This window comes from Telmatherina bonti (genome assembly GCF_933228915.1).
Source record: "Telmatherina bonti genome assembly, chromosome: 11".
In the NCBI taxonomy this organism is placed as follows: domain Eukaryota; kingdom Metazoa; phylum Chordata; class Actinopteri; order Atheriniformes; family Telmatherinidae; genus Telmatherina; species Telmatherina bonti.
In genome coordinates, this window is record NC_136629.1 from 33,724,682 (window position 1) to 33,739,343 (window position 14,662).

The following is a 14,662-nucleotide window of genomic DNA, read 5'->3' on the forward strand; positions in this document are numbered from 1 at the left end:
CGAGCCTCGGGGTTCCCCTGGCTTCGTCTTGCCTGCGTGTGGGCAGGGTCACATTGTGTGGGCGGGGCCACATTGGCATGATCACTCTTTTCTGAACATGTTCCACTCTGTATGTTCTGCATGTGACACAGTTACTGAGTCGCCTGCAGGTTCATTTACTAACAACGGCTGGTTTTCTTCCTGTGCGTCTACCTTAGCTTGTGAGCTCTGGGTTTTCCTGATAGTTGATGGCTTCATCCTCCCACAGGGGGAGTGTGTATAGGTGTATGGATGTGTGTATATATAAGTGGGTGTGTATGTGTGCTTATATACACGCAAATGTTCTCTTTTTCAATCTTATTTTTTTACTTTCTCTCTCTCTTTTTCACTCTACAAGGTGTTTTCTGTTTTCTCTTCTTTTCTGTCCCTCTTCTGTCCTCTCCGGTCCAGCAGTACAAACTTTGTCATACAAACAATTACGCAAACTAAACAGAAAGATAAAATTAAAATCCAGAATATCAAGGGAAGCATTATATCTATGATGCTTCCCTTAGCATAGTAAATTTGCCCAGCAGAATAGAGCATCCAGAAAATCCATTTTGCCTGCTTAAATGCTGGACAAAACAAAACAAAAAAAAAAAGTCCTGATATGAAACAAAACCTCATCTTGTGTGTGTTTTAATAACGACACAACGACATTTCTCTGATTCATCTCAGCCAGTAAACATCCATCGTGCAGACGCTGATCGTGAAGAGATTTTATACACCAAGCAGACGATCAACCATCAGAAACATCTGGAGTGTCTGTGAACATCTGTCTGGCTTGTCTATTTGGTGTGTAACACACAGTTGGCTCCATCGCACCTTGTTGACGCCTTTTGGGTCGATTCAACATCTTGAATCGCTGCTGGGTCTGTCAGTGAGACATCATCCTGATTGGCTGTGTAGCATACCAAATGAATCATGTTATTTTAATTCATGAAGCTAAAATGTGTCATAAAAACAGAACTAAATCATTCACCTGATGAGATAGTTGATAAAGAAATGCAGATTTTTATATCAAAACACATTAAAACATGTCAAAGTGAGCCGGAGCTGTTTTTGGATACTAATAAGTAAAAATGGGATGTCTGACTCTGAACGAACTTCAAACAAAGTTTCATGAAATCCTTTCTGAACTGCAAAGGTATGTCCTCTTGCTCAGCTTTGATTGGAACGGCATAGTTTAATAGTTTGAGCTTTTTTTTCCCAGGTGACATGGGGAGAAAAAACAGGGTCTCCTGCTACTGTCCGTTCTTTATGTGCGTTTTGTGTAGAAGAACTCAGAGTGTATTCAGACCTAACAATCTACAAATCTTGACTGGGGCGGTCAAATGGAGGTTTGTATCAAATACTAGTAGTCTTAGGGTGGTGATATTTTTCATCACAGTTTTTATGTCATTCTTCACCATCTGGGAAGCCATTTCCCCCTGATATCATGCTACATGCATGTACATTTTGGTTGTGTTTGTCCACAACAATCCGTTTTATTCACTTCAAAAGAGTTAACTTGTTTGATCCATATTAAGAGTTCAGTCAATAATTTTCACCTTTTGGAGCTAAACACACTTGGCTTTGATTCAGAAGGGTGTGTAAATACACCCTAAAAGCCCATTTCTGCTCCCTTATGTACATAAAATAAGTACGACCAGTTCAAACGTTGTCAACCGTCACAACTCTCATGCATCTGTGTCTTTCACTTTGCCAAAGTTGTGAAGTTAGTCTTCTGCTTGTAGGCACTGCTGAGCGAGTTCCGACAATGGTTGTCAGTCGTTATGCACCGCTATAAGGTTGTTTCCAACTGTCTGAAAACACCAGATGTAGAAGAAATAAATAAACAAAGATTTTTTTTTGTCCTCCTTAAAATCTTCCATGTCTTCTAATTTGCCGTTTTCTGCTTAGTCTTCTTCATCTTTCTCTTCTTCTTCTTCTCTGATTTGTTCCTTTCAGGTTGCAGAATCGGTATGCCTACAACGTAGATGTGTTTCAAGTGGACAAAATACAGGAAGAGGACAGAGAAACATAGTCCACTATGAGTTTGTTGCACGGCATTTTGGGTAAAAGTCAACCAAAATACACAAGCATGTGGGGCGATGGACAGCTCTAGATGAGAGAAGTAGCTTGTGTTAGAATGTGGAAGAATTTAGTGATATTCAAAGAGAAATCTCATCATCAAAGACCGCTGGTGTCTAATGCAGGTCCTTATTTAGGCCGATATGAACTGGAAACAGATGCTGTTCTGCATGAATCAGCAAATAAACAAATTTTTTCTTCGCTGTTTGTCTCGTCTTCTCCCTCAGTAATACTTGGTGCAGTGCTGCCTCTTGTGGAGAGTGGAAGGCGCGTTTTAAAAGGTCGGATTTGTTTGGGAAGTGAATAATACGGTCAAGTCTCAGACAAGTCTGAGTCCCCAATCCGACCCAGTCTACAGGGCTATCCTGGTGTGAATGCACTCAAAGATTATCTTACCACTGTGTCTTCATTGTTTTCTTCTATCAATCAGCTTTTACTGTCCATCCAAATATACTAAGCACCATATGCACCAATATAAGGAGCCATATGAATCTTCAATTCCTCACACAAAGTGCAAATACTTTACAGCTAAACATCATTCCTAATACCTTGTTTACTGCAATGACATCTATTTGGGGACTAAGCTTACACTCATACTTAAGAACTGCACTATTTAAAGTAAAAAGTAAACTTTATTTATATAGCACCTTTCAAGCCATAAAATCACAAAGGCAGAGAGATCCAGAGGAGCCACGAAACAGAGCCAAGCCAACTTTATTTATAAAGCACTTTCTGACAACCACTGCTAACAAAGTGCTACACATAACATAATTAACATATTGAAACATAAAACAATAAAACAGAAAACAATAAAACGGTAAAGTTTAAAACCATAAAATATAAAACAATGAAACAAATAAACAATAAAAGCAATAAAAGCAAACTCATTCTGGGTAAAAGAGACCTGCAGGTGCCAAAGGCTCCTGATATAAACCTGCAGCCAGGTGTGAAGAGTCAATTAAATGACTCGTAAATTTCACTGTGAAATAAACCGGAAGCCAGTGCAGTTCAATCAGGATGGATTCCCACTAAAACTGGGTCGATTTTGTCAGAAGCCTCTGAACAACTTACTACAGTTCAAGGGAGGTTCGGTTAAAACAAGCGTGATTCAATAATCCAATCACAACTGAACAAAAGCACAAATAACTATTTCCAGTTCAGGATACGAGCCAGTGAAACTTAGTTTGTTCTCGTTTGCACAGCTGTGATGAGAGATGATGGAGATTGACAGCATGTGTCAAAGAGTGAGAAAATAAAACAGCAGAGGCTCCAAAACAGAACCATGTGGTACACCGAAACGGGCTGGTATTGGATAAAGTGGAGATCTGTAGAGAGAAGTAGCTGCAATAAAATACTGTATCAGTCCTAAGCAGATCCTGATGGAGCAACCCAGCACCTCAGCCCATCGAGCAGAATGAGATGGTCAGTTCCAGACAGCTGCAAGAGGTCCAACATAGGCAGTACAGAACAATCGCCCTCGTCATACCATCAAAAGACATTGAAAGGCTGGCGATGAAAACACTGGAGGTTGTGGCGTCGCTGTTCAACACAGAAGACCGAAAGGGTAACAACGTTTACCAATCATTGACCAGGGAAGAAAAAAACATCCAGGACACAAAGTGAAAACAAAAGAAGAGAGCAAAACAATGCAAAAAAATATCGGCCATCAGCAGTGGCGGTGAAGCCAAACATAGGTGCCATCACACCGGAAGTCAGATAGCAACCATAATAATGTGTGTGTGTGTGCCATTTAAAATTAAAGTTGGCCATTTGCCACAGTTAGGAGGCAAACTTTGTCTCAGAAAAGGACGACAGACACAGGAAGACTTTAACAGGTCCTGCACAAAAGCCGAGAAAACAAGAGGACTACATGCTCAAATACAACCCAATAAGGTGTCATGTCCAACAAAAAAAAACAACATAAAGTCAGCTGAAGTGAGATGTTTCACCACCAAACCACCTGCAGTTTGTCTAGACATTGATTCCACATGTCTCTATTCGTGTTTTGATAGTAGGGAAGGTAAACGTTGTCGGACACATCGGTCAGAATATCCTAATGACAGAGGGCTTTGCATGTCACTCACATTAACGCGGCATAAAACTGAGGCACATGTTAGGAAAGAAAAAAACAACATAACACTGGCTGCACATTTCATGTCCGATTAAGGGCAGTGGGCAGTGAATGACAGACTAATGTCTACATGCATTTCAACATGTGAAACTGAACACGCACAAGCCTCGTCTGTGCTGCGAAACATAAGAACTGAAGGGAAAAAAAAGTGTGCAAATGTGTTGCAAGTGACAAAAAAGCTGTCATCTGAATCCATGTGTGTTTATGCGACAACTGTGACCACAGTGAACACACACACACACACACACAGAGCGACACAGAAATCTGTCTCTCTCCCAGACAGCCTGTGGGATAAAGAGTTTCACCCCTGCTGTTGCCGGGTTACAAGCTCCGAACCAGCGCCAACACAACACGCACACGCATAGATACCATATCAAATCAGCTGGTGAGAGGCGATTTTAACATTTTTGCTCACATCAATCCTCAGCTGACAGAGAGAGGAGAGAGGGGGACAGAGCCTTAAATGGGAAGGAAATGGCATGGGTGGGGGAGACGGAGCAATTCAGCCAGTGTCCCCAGAGAAAAGAGCAACCCAGTCTATCCAGAACTCGCCCTGATGTGGGGCTCACATCATCACTCAGTGTTCTGCAGACTGGTCTGACATTTAAAGGGACAAACATGCTGCACACACACACAGTCTGCAGCACGCACACGCTGTTAAGATATGCAGAGACGCAGCAGAGTGCATGTGCAAACACAAATCTATGTGGCGAAGCAACCGGCGGGAAAAAAAAAAGGATGCTTGGATCAAGCTACGTGGGGAACGGAAAGCTGCGAGACACAGACGGCTTGACGCACAGACGGTGACAACAAATCTGTCGCAAACACGTTTATCTGCCACTTGTCAACCAAAGTTTAGCAGAAACACGCCAGCTTAGGTCACACATCCGAGCCCCATGCGTGACGATCAAGGTTTGGAAACGCAGCAACATTACAGCAGAGTTCAGCAAAGACAGATGATCACGCAGCATTTTGTCCAGACGGGAAAATCATCGAATGTCTCAGTTTCTCATGCGCAAAAAAACTTTTGTAGGGGTCGACAAGCGATTTACAAGCTTTCGTTAGTCTTCTTCACGCCACACATGGCTGCAGCACACATTTGTGTCAGAAACACTCTGTTTTTATCTCTCGTCACCTTCTCTAAAAAGGGCCCCTGATTGGTCAGCTGATAACTGATGAAAAAAAGCTTTAAACATGATTCAGCTGCTCATGGTTTATTTCAGATGCAGAAGCGCCATATGGGGGGAGGGTTAGGAAGACTAAGGGCCCCACGACTTGATAGGGGCCCCAAAAGATGCACAAACTATATTTAAAAAAAATCATTAAAAATAATAAATACTTTTTTCAAAGGTTGTAATAACATATAGCAGTAACATAAACTGATAAACCATTTATATTAAAATAACCTAGTTAGATGTATGCACTGTGATTTAACCCTTTATAGGGCACTTAAAGAAATACTTTAAAATTAGACATTTTAACCTAAAATTGTCCTTCTGGTATAAACCAAGACCTCCTTTCTGTTGTGACATTAACAAAAAAATAGTTTCATGCTGAATATGGAAGAAAACAAAGTGATCAAAAATAGTCACTTGCCCCATAAAGGGTTAAACACAGCCCTAGATCTTCATTATTCCCATGAAAAGCTATTTTTTTTTATCAGCTTGAAGCAAAAACAAAAATCTAAAACTTGCGATCAAGTAGTGAGGTCTGTGGCATTGTCTTTCATAGGACCCAAAATTCCTGGCGGCGCCATTATTCAGATGTGTCAACCTTTAAACCCACTTTATGCAAATACATTCCAGTGAGGAAGAAAACGGCTGAGAAGTTTCTGCTTCTTCAGTTTTGTGCTTTAAGCTTCACAACTTTACAGACAGAAACTGTTTGTATCCAACGGAGGACAGAGGGAAACCACGCATAGCATCATGTAAGAAATAAGAAAGTAGATCTTGTTTGTGGCTAAATGAATCAGACACTAGACAACAGCAGCATATTTGTCAAACGCCTCTATACCTACGAGACGAGAGGCAGAAGAAAAGGCTGCTGTGAATACTGCAAGTCAGGAAGTCAGTTTGTAAGTCTCACCACCTCGAAGGCTTGTTAAAACCTGTCAGGTCATTTGACTGCCTGAGTCTTCTTCCTCTAATCTGACCTCTTTCAAGCAAATGAACCACAAACAACAGACGTAACTATAAAAACAAACCAGAAACATGCTTCATCTCATCCTACAAGCTGCAGTTCGTGCAGATCAACTAAAAAGGATTGCAGACAACAGCTAAAAGTCCACAGAAGCCCATCTGTGTGACTTCAACTAGAGCAGCTCAACTCTGCCAAGTGGCCTCCAGCTTTTCAGGAATCTCTGCTGACAAGGACAAAGCGCCTGGATCACTGCTCTTAAGGAAACACGCAGACGTCACCGAGCAGCTACGGCAGCCTGCTGCTGGCAGCTTTCACTTCGCATGATTTCATACGGCTGCAAGCCTGAGCCACGCCACCGTCATCTGCTGCACTCACCTCTGGCTGAAAGCTTTTTTGTGTTGATAATTTTAGCGGCATACTCCTGGCCGGTGGACTTCTTCACACATCGGCGGACCACAGAGAAGGCACCCCTGGAGCAGGAAAGATGGAAGACACGGATGATCCAACATAAACATGAACTTGTTAACACACACCTTGAGGAAGTCACATTTCTAATTAATACAGTGTGACATTGTGTGTATGAGCAGAGGTCCTGTCTGCTAATGCATGGCAGGGGAGAGAAGAGGGTTCATGGTGGCAGGAGGAAATATGAGAGGAGGATGAAGCCATTGAAGGAAAAGAAAAAAAGAGCATTTATCCTCTCAGACAGGCTGCATTTTTTGCACAGACACCTCCTTTTAAACTCGTGCTTGTTGACAGCACTGGTAGGTGGAGCAGCTTTATCAGCCCCACGCAGAGATAAGATGTCATAAAGTGGCTTTGCAGCGAGGAAACACAATGTCACCCAGGTGTCCTTTCATGTTTTAAATCCGCAGCCTAATTGCAGCACAGTCTTGTCTTCTTTACTTTTGCCATTTAAACTGCAGTGTGCCTCCAAAACGGCGCAAACGGAGCTGATCTGGACGCGTAAAGACGCCGCTTGGCACCGCAGGAATGCCACGGAGTTGTCGCGTGCAACACGTAGAAACATCAATACACACAAGTTGGGTCTTCCAGGCGGATGTATCCCACCTTTTCAGGCTGCAACGAACGCAACAATAGTGCGCTACACCTTTAAAAACACACAGTCGGGATTAGACAGAAGCATCTGCAGCGCTAACGTGAACCTGCTGACAGCTTATTGCTGCAGGAGGTTGCCTTGGTTTTTTTTTTTTTTTTCTCCTGACAGCAGCTCTCCTGGTATTGTCAACACGTAAAGTACACGCGCACAATGGCAGCAGAGGAGAGGGGAGAAAGACGCGCACACACGCATACACACGCAGGCTGAATGCAACAAGAAAAACGGTGCTGGTGGTGCTGGCTTACTTTCCCAGTTCCTCGTACAGCTGATACTCGTCTGTGAATCTGGTCGAGATTACAATTGTTGCCATGTTGACTGGAGGGGAGAGAGAGGGGGGGTCGCCTCGCGCTTCAGTGCTTGCCTCGCGCAGCTTTCAGTAGGACAACTCGTGAAGGATCAGAGAGGGAAGAGAAGCTCGAGCTCAGAGAGTGGGAGGGGAGGTAGGAGTAGCTGTAGTAACAAAGATCTTCTACGGGTAAGATGAGTCACTCTGTTGAGAAATAAATCAGAAGATACATTTCAAGAACCGAACAGGCGTTGAGTATGTCTGACTTTTAAAACGGTGCAAATAAGAATTTTAATAATAATAATAAAAATATTCAGATTAACAAGGGCAGCTATACACATGAGATGTCTCTCTTGACAGAGCAAATCTGTCTGGCAGAAATATGGCACGCAGATCGCTGTTCTGTATGCTGACATGTTGGACAGGACAGGTTTAAAAAAAAAAAACTGTGTAAATAAAGCAAATGCACAAATAAATCCCTTCAAAGAAGATAATATGATGTACAATGGTGAATGTCTTTTTTTTTTCTTTTTTTTTTTTTTTAATGTAAACTGCTATTAAAAATATATAAATGATCAAATTGTCCTTTTTTAAAACTTTTTGAGCATTTTTGTTTTGGGTTTTTTTTTCAAATTTTGAAATATAAAAATAGCTAATACGCACAAATGTACAGCTGACAAACTGTAGTACAATAAACACTTTAACACATATTTTTGATGATGCCTTTTAGATTGTTCGAAGTTGGAGGAAAAGTTTTGGAACTGGTTTTAAGAAAAAAAGACAGTAATATGTCTTTAACCCTTTATCAGGCAAGTGACTATTTTTGATCACTTCGTTTTCTTTTATTTTCAGCATAAACAAATAAAAAAAATGTAACAACCGAATGGAGTTCTTGGTATATACCAGAAGGAGAATTTTAGGTTAAAATTTCTAATTTCAAGGTGTTTCATTGAGGGTTAAAGTATGTAAACCTGACAAGGGCAGCTGCTGCAGAGATCAACACATAACAACACATATAATACTAAATTTACTGGGCCCAGCAGGGAACCCAGTGGAACACCATTATAAACTTGCTGAAGGTTCCATGTTGACATTATGGGACTTGAATCTCTGACAAATGTGATCTAAACCAGCATGGTGGCTTTAATTCCGATCATATTATCCCGTTTCTACAATGGGATGTTGGGATCAGCGGTTATGACACAGTACATGGCAGTGCAGAGATCTAATGAAACAAAACAGACTCAAATCTGAAGCAACAGGAAGATTATTTGTAACTTTCACAAGTTCAGTCTCTATCCAGACTGAAATTCCTAAAATAAAACATTATTATTAAACTACTACGACAACTGAAGATTTTAGAAATAAAGACGGGATCATCTATAATAGCCAGAAAACTGTGATCAAGTGAAGTATCTGTAACTCGAGATTTGATAACAGTGCATTTAAAAGTTTGTAGTATTTAGTCTACTGTCACAGAACATCTTAGTGTTTTGTATTTTTAAGACTGAGTAAGATGTATATCCCCTGCTACCAACAGTTCAACCGAACTTCCTGGGGTTTCCTGACTTAGTAGTCGGTAATTAAAGTGCACAAATAATGAGACAATAAGTGTTGCACCTGTAAAGATCCACTGTCACCTCTTCTTTCTATTTTTATTTTCATTTTTCCTTTTAATCATAAATCCAAGTGAGCAACCGACTGTCTTTTCTATGGCAACGCTGGGGGACATAAATCTTACTCAACCTCAAAATACAAAACATCACAAGGGTCTGGTACACTGCCAGCAATAGGAGATGGATTTGACAATAAGCTGGTGTAGTTTTAAACAAAATGTCATGAAAAATCTTCACAAGTATTTGACATCTCACTGGTTTAGATGAAACTCTTGACAAATAAAAGAATCCTTGACTCAGCAGAGCTAAATCTCTTTGTTAGCTTCACCACACTGATGCTAAAGATAAAACTTTGGGCTGTTCCTCTCCTCATTAATGCTGATTTACAAGTGGTCCTAGCTTAACACATGCTTGTACACAGTCATATCTTTACAGGTAGGTGAAACAGATGTGAAATATACAATGCAGCCTAATCCTGCAGTAGTATAATATATGAATATATGAATCTGTAATTACAGATTAATTTTTTTTAAATGTTAGCAAGTGCGTTACACACAACGCACTTGCTTAAACTTTGCCATACTCAAGCAGCTGTCTGCTGTTGAAAAGTGTCTTTATTATGTCTTGATTAAACCAGAAAAAGCAGCAGAGTGAAACCTCTTGCAGTTCGCTTCTCTCTGACAGTCGTGGAAGAGGTGGAATGTAAGCCACGCGAGATCTTTTCTGAAGTACCAGGAGCTGCAGATCGAGGTTCAGTTTCACCATCTCCCCTTTTCCATTTTCATTTAATAAGCTCAAATGTAAAACTGACACCAGAGCAGCTTTGGAGCATCTATGTGTTGAGATGTGATGCCGCAATATTTTAATATTGGCACAAAGCAGCAACGAGCTGCAAGACCACAAAATGATGCCTCTGATTCTCTGATCTGAGGCTCCCAAATAAGAAAAAACAATGATACCACTTTGTGTTGCTCAAGCAGATGATTATTAATATAAATCTTGTTTCTTACCAATATGTTATAAATTAAAAATAAAGACAGATTTATAATAATAATAATAATCCATCAATCTTTGGGAGTTCTGCAGCTGTAACATTTTAACATGTCAGGCATTCATATTTTGTCCTTCAGTTTTCATGTCTGAGTAACGCCCTATGTCAGATTAAATTTAGTCCACAATATAAGCTTGAGATGACCTGACCTTTGCTTTTATTATCCACCTATAATGTTTAGTCACTGTGTCATTTTGAAGGGATGCCACCTTCACAGTCAGCTTCCCATGCCTGTGTGTGTGTGTGTGTGTGTGAGTGTGTGTGTGTGTGTGTGTGCATCTTCATTGTGCTAACAAATATTCTATAAAAAAAAATGTTATTTCTTTTTCACCATCGCTATACCAAGGATGAAATGTTTTGCATTCTTTTTCCAGTTGTGTTTGTTTTAATAGCACTCAAACTGCTAACTGCAGCTTTATGCTTCATTCGTTGCTTCATTATGCTTCTTAAAAATTATTTTAAATGTTGCTGCAAAACCAATTCCTTTTATAAAATGAATAAACAGCTGCAGTTTAGTAGATTCTACCTGTAAGCTGGAGCCTTGTGCAGGAGACAGAGAATCAAGTGAGTCGCGATGGCCTGCTGTGTTTTAAAGGTTCATTTGTTCTGTCATGAATATCTCATGAAGAGTATTAATATATTCTCTTGGCATCATATTAAAATGTCTGTTTGTCTATGTACCTACCAAGGAAACTCATAGGATGAGGTGAGGTAACCTAAGTAACCAAAATATTGCCAGATTTTTATGAAAGAGGGCATCCACACAGCCTTTCCATGTAAGCAGCCAAGCCCGTTCTCTAACATTTAATTCCCACTTGAACCTAAATATTCAGCTGGTAACAGCTAAGGCTAAAAAGAAAAACCTTGGATATGGACAAGGGACACTCGTATCAAACAACAAAGCTTCTAGCACAACAGAATGAGATTAAAAAGCCTCTTAACTATAAAGTAGAACATAAATAACAGCGTGATGACGCTCAGCAATGTGAAAATGGTTAAGTTTAAATCTCTGACATGCAAGATTTGATGCAGAAAAGGAAGGAGAGACAGGAAGCTAAATAATGCTACCCACAACAAAAGTACTGCATCTGGCAACCTCTCAACACACATGCAGCCCCCAAAGCTCTGCTCCAGAAGATTAGAGATAAACTCATGAATATCTAAGGATGTTAGATGTTTGTCAACTCTTTAAGACTTTAGGATATCTTCATTTCAGGCTCACATTAAGTCTGTCAGTAAAACTGCATTTTTTCACCTTAAAAAACTGCTGACTCACTGACTCGGTGGTTGAGACCCTCATTGATGCTGTCATCACCACCTGGCTGGATCACCACAACTGGGTCCTGTGTGGGATTTCCAGCAAAGCCGTGGAAAGGCTCCAGTATGACCAGAACTCAGCTGCCAGACTTCTGACACGCACTGAGCACTGGCAACATTTTTGTTTTGTTGTAGTTGTACATTATCCATTGGTTCCTTGAGAAATGCTATACAACATCTAAGTTGCTATTATTAATATTTAAAGTAACTGCTTTATTTAAGCCTTTCAAAACTTAAGGTCACCCAGATGGGAGATGTTGAGAAGACCGTGCCAAAATGGTCATTTTGGAGAACTCAGAGTTGACCTTTGCAAAGAAGATATTTACATACTGTACCACGATTTGATGGAGATTCAGAGCTACAACTATATTATTCTAAGGAGATATTCATATTTGTTCCTGAACGTGTTTAGGTTCTTTTTATTTGTGCAATCTTTATTTATTTTCCCTTGTAAAACACATAAACGCACATTTAGACATCATAACCAATTTCTCAAATGTTCCTCCTTAAAGTGTTGCATCAGATGTTGTGGCTGCAGAGATGTGTGCATTTTATTTTGGGTATTGAGCTTCAAGCAGAGGTCTAAAACACAGTACAGGCCGTTTCTGGGAGGAGAAGGTTAATATGCAATAATGTATGTTTTTTTTTAATGAGGGATGGAAAATGAACCATTCTTGCCACCAGATGAGTAACAGTGAATGAAAATATGCACTGCAAGACCCAAGTAGGCATTTGAATAGAGAGAGAGGGGGGTGAGGGAGAGTGTTTCTACATTCCCAGAGAGACTTGTGTTTTGTTTTAAATTAATTCACAATAAGTCCATATTTTCTCTGTGATGCATTCAATTCAAAACCACCTTAGCCAGTCTACTTGATGTTCAGCCACCTTTCTGTTCTCAGTTCAGTTCTTATCTATGTAAACTGAGAAAGCTCATTGTTGGCTGTGGTTAATGCAACGTTTCATTTTGCATTTTTTTCTGACTAATTTTCTCTCAAAGCTTGTAAAATTGCCGCTCACTCTATTAACTATTTATATTTTGCAATATAAAAGAAAAAATAGGATGCAAAAAGGAAAGTGTTCAGAATATCGCTTTGACTGCAACATCCACCATGAAAGAGAAATGAGAGAAGAAAAAAAAGAATATCGGTTAAACACCCAGAATAATGTTTCTTGCTCTAAATCCCACTGCACAGTGTAATTATCATGTAGGGTGTGTGTAAATGCAAACATGTGCATCCTCCTCCTCCTCCTGGTTTCCCTCCTGCATTGCCTCTGAACCGTGAGTGAATATCTGGCACAGTGTTCAGAGAATGTTGTCGGCAATTAATGAGTGTTTCCAGCGAGTGCAGGAACAGCGCGACCAGTTTCTGCCATAATTACAGGGAGCCGCTCTGATATGAAAGCCTAATTAGTGGGGGTGCAGAGGTACAGTTGTATTAATTGCTGAATAGATGAGTTTCTATTTGATGTGCTTGTCAGATGGGTCCTGGACAGGCTGTGTGCTGTGGCAGGTTGAAGGGTGGGCGGTAAAGACCCCTTAAAAATGAAGCTTGCAGATGCTCCATATCTATGAGTCCTCAGACATCTCTATCTCTAACATGTTAGGATCACTTCTAACAGATTTTGGATCAGATATGCCAAAAATCTGATATGCTGTAATAAATTCTTGCCTTGATACTACAAGGTGTTTTAAATAGCCTTTTAGTGTTTCTGATTGCTCAGCAGACCTCCTTCCAGTCCAGATACTGTAGCAGCAGCGTTGTGGAGCCACGGAGGCCAAAGAGGAGTTACTCATTCAACAAGAATGTTTTCAACTTGGCACAGAGCTGCTCCGCCTATCTCTCCTCTCTCATGCTGTAACATCACAAGGCTTTCATGATTTTTGAGGCATTTATGTGTTGACAAACACCCTGGAGTCAAACCTCGCCGTCTGCTGCTGAGCTGCAGTGAAAACCAACTCACCGACTCCCTGTCAGTGAATGCTTTAACCTCTAGACCTTCCTCAGAATCAGCAGTCTGTCATGGACAGTGGATTAAAGTGAATCTATTACCTTTCTTTGTCAATTACCAGATAATCAGCTTGTCCAGGTCGAGCATTTGATAGTACATCAAGGTCGCTACGGTGCTTAACAGGCAGCAGTTTACGATGCCAGAGGCTTCTTTCAGGATGTCCCATTTCAGCCGTGACACCACTCTCACACTAAATTACTGCCCAGAAAGGAGAACTTTTACTTTAAGTGTGTAAGAGCAGCTGTGTTCTTCACATGGAAACAGCACTGAAGGCAGAATTGTTGGTCCATGGTGTTTAACGTAACAACTTCAACAAAGGATCTTGGGATCTGAAGTTATAGCCTCACATTCAACTAATTTTCCAACAGTGGATATGACAGCTCCCTCCCACGCACTGGATAGCAATATATGTGTTTACACGTGTGTGTGTGCATGTGTTGGCGTGACACCTCCTACACGATTCATATCCTCTGACAGAGCCTTATTTCTGCAGGCTATCATGGGAATCAGATGTGTGGGCATCTAAAGATTGTCTTCACTTGAATCCCACAAGCACGAGGCTCATCAAAAAACCAAAAACCTCTGGAGTTTTTGTGTGGTGAGGTTCTCTGTGTGTGTGAACATGCACTATATAGCTGGAACATGCTTACTTTAATGCACCATGGAGTAGTGCTGTATAAGTGATGACCACTGAGCAGAAATGTATAAAGTTTCCATCGGTTAAGATCAAAGAAAGATGTGTTTCAGCTTTTATGGTGTTCATGCAGAAGTTATGTGTATATATACATATATATATATACATATATATATATATATATACATATATATATATATATACACATATATATATACACATACATATATAAATACATATATATATACACATACATATATATATACA

General features: G+C 40.4%; 1 protein-coding gene across 2 annotated transcripts in view; it reads right to left on the reverse strand.

Moving 5' to 3' along the window:
• The window catches only part of camk2g2 (calcium/calmodulin-dependent protein kinase (CaM kinase) II gamma 2), a 77,278-nt gene extending 69,425 nt beyond the window's left edge, over window positions 1–7,853 (reverse strand). For both annotated transcript variants that reach the window (XM_079248932.1, XM_079248931.1), the window contains exons 1-2: window positions 7,727–7,853; window positions 6,737–6,831 (exon numbers count right to left, since the gene is read on the reverse strand). In XM_079248932.1, the coding sequence (XP_079105058.1) occupies window positions 6,737–6,831; window positions 7,727–7,791 (160 nt within the window). In that variant the 5' untranslated portion in view covers window positions 7,792–7,853. The remainder of the gene's footprint in view (window positions 1–6,736; window positions 6,832–7,726) is intronic.
• Between the last annotated feature and the right edge of the window lie 6,809 nt (window positions 7,854–14,662).